This window comes from Rhinolophus sinicus, linkage group LG06, assembly GCF_036562045.2.
Source record: "Rhinolophus sinicus isolate RSC01 linkage group LG06, ASM3656204v1, whole genome shotgun sequence".
NCBI lineage: Eukaryota > Metazoa > Chordata > Mammalia > Chiroptera > Rhinolophidae > Rhinolophus > Rhinolophus sinicus.
In genome coordinates this window covers 129,630,253-129,635,802 of record NC_133756.1, presented here as the reverse complement: position 1 = coordinate 129,635,802, position 5,550 = coordinate 129,630,253, and the positions used below count along the sequence as shown (strand labels likewise).

Here is a 5,550-nt window from a genome sequence, read left to right as displayed (position 1 = left end):
AAATATTCCTTAAGATGGTATCAAGGAAACAAAATGTAAATGGATTCATAAAAAGAAACAAGTAAATTTGATACATTGGCTATTGAGCAAATTGATTTAAACCCAAAATCTCAATAAGAGAAAAAACAAGTTATAGCAGCAAAAATAATTTCATCAACTAATGCCCCTTAAGTTAGTCTGCTCTGATAACGTAACAGAATACCACAGGCTGATGGCTTAAACAACAGAAATTTATTTTCTCTCTGTTCCAGATGCTGGAAGTACAAGATCAAAGTCCCATCCGTGTTGATGTGTGGTAAGTTCTTTGCTTGTCTTACAAATGTCTGTCTATTCACCGTGTTCTCACCTGGCCTCTCTGCATGTGCATGGCCAGAGAGCGAGAGATCTCTGGTATCTCTTCCTCTTTTCATATGAACACCGGTCTTATCACTTTACGGCCCCTCCCTTGCAACCTCATTTAACCTTAATTACCTCCTTCAGGGTCCCATCCCCAAACAGTCACATTGGGGGTTAAGCCTTCAGTATATGAATTTGGGGATTCATATTAGGGCTTCAATATGTGAATCATTCACTCTATAACACTCTCAAATCATATACACCATTAACTATTACCACAACAATATTACAGAAAAACAACCTCAAAAATCTCAAAAACATCTATTTATTTTTCTTGCTCATGGGTGTGTGGTAGGGAAAATGATCACAGCTGGTGCTGGCTGCACGTGGATCCAGGCTACAGATCAGGTTTAGGTCCAACTTCTCATTTTGGAACCCAGGCTAAGAGGGAATGTACTTTTCTTCTGTGCATGTCACAGAATAAAAGAGTTACATTGGATGGCATCTGATGACCTTTCTAGGTCTGCCAGTGTGTGATTCCATTTGAAACTATAAACCACTGTTTCCAAAAGGCTTCGCAGGCTATGGGTGTATGAAGGGTGCTTATGGGGCAGAAAGACAGGGATGGGTAAGGGCAAATCTGAGTTAAGGAGAAGTGAGCAGATATCCTTTGGAGCTGGGGACCAGGACACACTGAAAACAAATGTGAATTGTCTCTCTGAGATGCACAGTGTTCTAATTCCATTAGGAATGTTTCACGAGAAACTGGGGGCACAGGACACTGAGGACCCTCCCCCAGCATGTTGCCTTTGCCTCATTTGAGTCAGCTGGTCAACAAAGTGTTCACAGGTCCCTGAGACTCTCCTGGGGAAAACAGTATGAATAGCAGCAGGGACTCCTTAAAACGAGTGTATTGAATTAATTTTTTTTATCTTGGTGAAATTCATAAATGATAAGATCTCTTTAAAGAAAAAGTCCATTGAGGCACAGCACTAACATGTGTCCCCCAGACACCCAGGAGGCAGCAATTTCGTGTCTCCCTGAGGTTTAGCGAAATTACCAACATCAACAGGTTGGCTGATGGGGCCCAGATTCGCTGCCAGATAACCCAGTGAGATATGCTGTCATATTTATTGAGTATAGAATAAAATATAACAAAGATGCACATAAGGTCATTGCAATTGCTTTATTATTCATGCAGCTTTAATTTATTTTAAACATGAAAGAATGATTTCGACATGAAGGAGCATGCATATATGTGTGTCGTCCATGCTTTCCTACAAGGTGCTTTTACTATGAATGGAAGATGTAGAGTTCAGCTTCATGGTGACCTAGGAGAAAACAAAATAGCCAGAATTTAGTTTCTTATTAATTGTGAGGCTCTTCACATCTATTCTCTCATTTTCTACTAATACTAGCAGGTAGATACTATTGTTGCCCTTGATTTCCAGATGGGAAAACTGCGGCTCAAAGAAAATATGTGGCCCATGATCCTATAGGTAGTAGAGGGCACACACAGTTCTTGACCCCGAGTGTATGCTCTGATTTCAGATGTACACAACATTGTAGTGTATAGTCCACAAGTATATTTTGATTACCTTTCAAAGTTGAATACTAGAATAATCACAATTATAACTGCAGGGACTAGTGTTTTAAATAAACAGGATTTATATTTCTTGGCAGATCTCAGTGTCCCAGAGAGACACTGGAAAATGGAGAGAAATGAACTCAAAATGTAGAGGTCTCAGTTCTTGTCCTTCTGTGACTCTGTGTCCTTCTCCAGACACTGGAGTAAGCATCTTCCCCTGTGGAATTTTTACCCATATGGGCACAGGGAGGGTTAGAGTGTGGACTACACCCCTGCAATACCCAGTCATCCATCCTCCCATCCAACAGTACAAAGGTGTCACCTTCTTACTGGAGTTAGCTGCTCAGGCATCAAGGTCCCTGGCTTTGCGGCCAGAGCCTTTGGGAACCATGTCAGGGGGCAGCAGGTGGCTGTTTGTCATAAATCCAATTCTGCTCAGCAAGCCCGCAAGCTTATGGGTCAAGCAGGTCCCAGTGTTGCAGGCTCTCTTCTGGACAGTGACGCTGATGTACATGATGGAGAAAAAAAGAAGACCTGTCAGTGAGAGGTTGGTGGGCGGAGAGCTGGCCCCATAGGATGGACCATCATGGTAAAATAGTTTTGAAAGGCACCAGAAAACCTTAAGTTTTTCTCTTACTAAACAAAATTATCACAGCAGAAAATCATAGGCCATGAGGGAAAAAGCCATGATCATTTGCCATAGACATTTCCAGGGGTATCAAAAATCCCAAAGGGGACTCTTGGTGACTGGCCATGGGACACAGAGCACTAACAGACAGTTTACTCCTTGCAAATGTACAGCGAAGACTCCCTGAAGGTGTGAAAGAATGTCATGGGCAGGTTAACAAGGTGGAGTCAAGTTTCTAAAATCTCCTGAGCTCTATGGGGTCCATCGTCTGGCTTCACACTTACCAATCCTCTAACTCCTCCAAGGCTGGGAGGACCTCTCAGTGCCGCCAGACCAATTTCCTGACTGAATGATTCCACACCTTCCCCAACAGCTTTCAGAAATGGATGTTTTTACATGTGATCTAACCATAGTGTCTCCACCTGACCTCTGTCTTCAGTGCAGCCTGAGAACAGCTGGGCCCCAGGATGAAGTGAACAGTGACCGCCTGCTGGCCACCTCTCCAGCTGTCTCTCTCCTACCTGTCAGGATATGCCTGCTTGGGCAGGACTGGAGGGAGGGCATGCCCTGTGCTGGGCAGGTGTGCAGCCTCACCTGGGCTGTGTCTCCTGCTCCTGCTCAGCGGCCATCCTCCTCATGGAGTTCTTAATCAGTGCAGCCAGCAGGAGGATATCTGCTTCCTCCTCATCCAGTGAAAAATCCTGTTCGTTGAGTGAAGCATGGTGTTCAAGGCTCTCCGGGGCAGACCTGGGGAGGAGAAGCAAACCCAATAGGGGCCCTGAGCTACTGCGTACCCCCTCCCCAGGATAAGCAGCCAGGTGTCCTGGTTTCTGCCGCTTTCCCTGAGGATGTGGCCCCCTCACCCCCCAGTAGACAGGGCATGAGGCCAGTGGCTTTCCAAAAACAGGGCTTCCCCAGAAGTCAGGCTCTGGTGTGAAGAAGTGGTCTGCTCCATCCAGATCATGCAGGCTTGTGAAAGATTAAAGTTTCAGAAAATTTGTGAGCCTAGTTTTAAATACAGCCAATATTAAAGATTAAATGATAACATTTACAAGTAGCGCTAAGCTAAGAAGGGTTTCAGTTTAATAAATGTAATTTGTACTAGAGTAAGAAAGATTAACAGATCACATCTCAGGTTTAATAACTACAAATTTATTGGCAAAATAGTAGCAGGTTAAGCTGCAATTCATTTCTGAGGTCATGGCTGAAATAGGCAAAAAGGATGGCTAAAGACAGAAAGGTTTGGTAAAAAGCAGAAACATTGTGCGAGACTCATGAACAATATGAAATATGCAGTAAAGAATATTGTATGTCATCACTGTTGTCAGTTGAGAACTACACATCCTTCTATCAGAAAAAATATACATTCCCCCGTCTGCCCCCAGCCAGTTAAACTTGCAGCACAGCACCATTCAGAGCACAGACTGTTTAATGCCACGAGCGCTGTGTGCGCCTGGCAGAGCTCTTACCTGAGTGGAGCTGCCTGGAAGGTGCCCACCTGGTACAGGACCAGGAAGCCAAGAGCCAGGAAGGGGGAGAGCTTCCAGAAGCGCATGATGCGTCTGCAAGGGAAGAATCCCGTTACCATCGCCCCAGCTCAGAGTTCTATGAGCCCACACACCTGGAGTCTGGTCTGCCTTCTGCAGGTAACTCCCTGGCTCCGTGGCTTCAGGCTGCTCCCTTCCTTTCCCCTCACTGTTTTGTTTTTTCCATGGCAGCGAAGTGTCACGCTGGAAGATCCAGGGAGCCTGCAGTATGCATGGTTTAGCAAAAGTGCAGGGGCGACTGTAGCGGGACACCTGGGTGATGAGGTCTCAGTCCACAGCCGCCCTCCCTGCCAACCCACCCCGCTGCCTCTCACACACCTGTTGTCCACGTCTCCACTGAGGACAGTCACCGAATGCCCTGTCACCACAGCTGCCCCAATAAAGCAACCCAGAGCTTTTGCTCACACCTACAGGTATATGTCGGGGAATGTAGGTAGAGAGGGAATACCTCTGCGCCTGGAATCTCTGAGAAACTGAAGACCAAATTCTACTGCTCAGCGCTCCGCACTTTGGCAAAGAGTGCCCTGTGAGAACCAAGCTTAGCAGAGTGTTAACTTGGCACCCACGACCTAAACTGAGAGAAAAGCTCCCAGAACCCGCAACGGGGGTTTTCCTTTAATGGCTGCCTGCCTAATTCTTAGCACCTATTTGCCACCTACTTGTGCTGGGACAAGTTCTGCACCAATTTCGCGAGGACCACGAGGCACGAGACCTAGTCCGTGAGCACAGTCTGCAGAAAGTTACTTCTGCGTCCTGCTCTGCGCGCGGTCCTGGGGAACTCCAAGCATCAGAGAGCGGTGTAAGCAACGCGTGCAGTGAGAGGCAGGGAGACGAGCCCGGCTCTGCGCGGGAAGAGTGCAGCGGGGAGTCCCCGAACGGAGACTGGCCAGCGTTACCTGGGGTGCGAGTCTGGGATGAATCGCGGACCAAACAGAGATTGTGTGATGAAGAGACCCAGAGAGAAGTGGACAGAGACTCTGAGACTGGCAGGGAAATCGACCAAGAGATCGAGTAGTGGAAAGAGAGGTAGGAGAGGAGAGGGAGAGATAAATAAAATCACACAGCTAAGCAGGAGTCTAGGGACTCACCTGGCAGCAGGTAGCAGGTGTCTCGGAGTAGCAGCAATGGTAGCGAAGTCGCGTTGACGTCAGTGGACAGCTCTGTGGAAGTGCCTCTGATGCCTTCCAGCGCCAGCAGCAGCTCCTCTTATTCCCGCTGCTCTGGGTCTGGGGTGGTCCAGGAGCTCCGGGCAACCAATGAGAAGGATCCCTTTACTCAGACAGATTGTGTCACCCACTTGCGTCTAAAACCTGTGGCATCCAGCACGATCATCCCACTTGTTATTTGCATTGAGGTCATTGATGGAAGGGGGAGGAGGACTGGTGGGGCCCAAGAGGAACACCCATGAACGGGATTTTGAGGACAATTTGACGTCATGGTAAATTTCACCT

The 5,550-nt window shown here is 47.1% G+C and overlaps 1 protein-coding gene across 2 annotated transcripts; it reads right to left on the bottom strand.

The window, feature by feature from the left end:
- Positions 1-1,507: 1,507 nt before the first annotated feature.
- Positions 1,508-5,306, bottom strand: LOC141572451 (calcitonin gene-related peptide 1-like). 2 transcript variants are annotated; one of them, XM_074337146.1, is made up of 5 exons: positions 5,188-5,306; positions 4,022-4,114; positions 3,147-3,299; positions 2,247-2,427; positions 1,508-1,667 (listed from the first exon to the last, which is right to left on the bottom strand). In XM_074337146.1, exons 2-4 carry the CDS (start codon positions 4,105-4,107, stop codon positions 2,268-2,270), a joined length of 399 nt encoding a protein of 132 aa, XP_074193247.1. In that variant the 5' UTR covers positions 4,108-4,114; positions 5,188-5,306; the 3' UTR covers positions 1,508-1,667; positions 2,247-2,267. The 2 variants fall into 2 exon arrangements, with proteins under 2 accessions (XP_074193247.1, XP_074193248.1); XM_074337147.1 differs by having other exon boundaries at positions 2,255-2,427.
- Positions 5,307-5,550: the final 244 nt, after the last annotated feature.

Excerpts from the sequence above, each read along its gene's own strand:
- LOC141572451 (XM_074337146.1), bottom strand. The coding sequence starts at position 4,107 with ATGCGCTTCTGGAAGCTCTCCCCCTTCCTGGCTCTTGGCTTCCTGGTC. Across the intron at positions 3,300-4,021 it reads TTCCAGGCAGCTCCACTCAG|GTCTGCCCCGGAGAGCCTTG; the intron begins GTAAGAGCTCTG and ends TCTCCTCCCCAG. Across the intron at positions 2,428-3,146 it reads GAGCAGGAGACACAGCCCAG|CGTCACTGTCCAGAAGAGAG; the intron begins GTGAGGCTGCAC and ends CATGTACATCAG.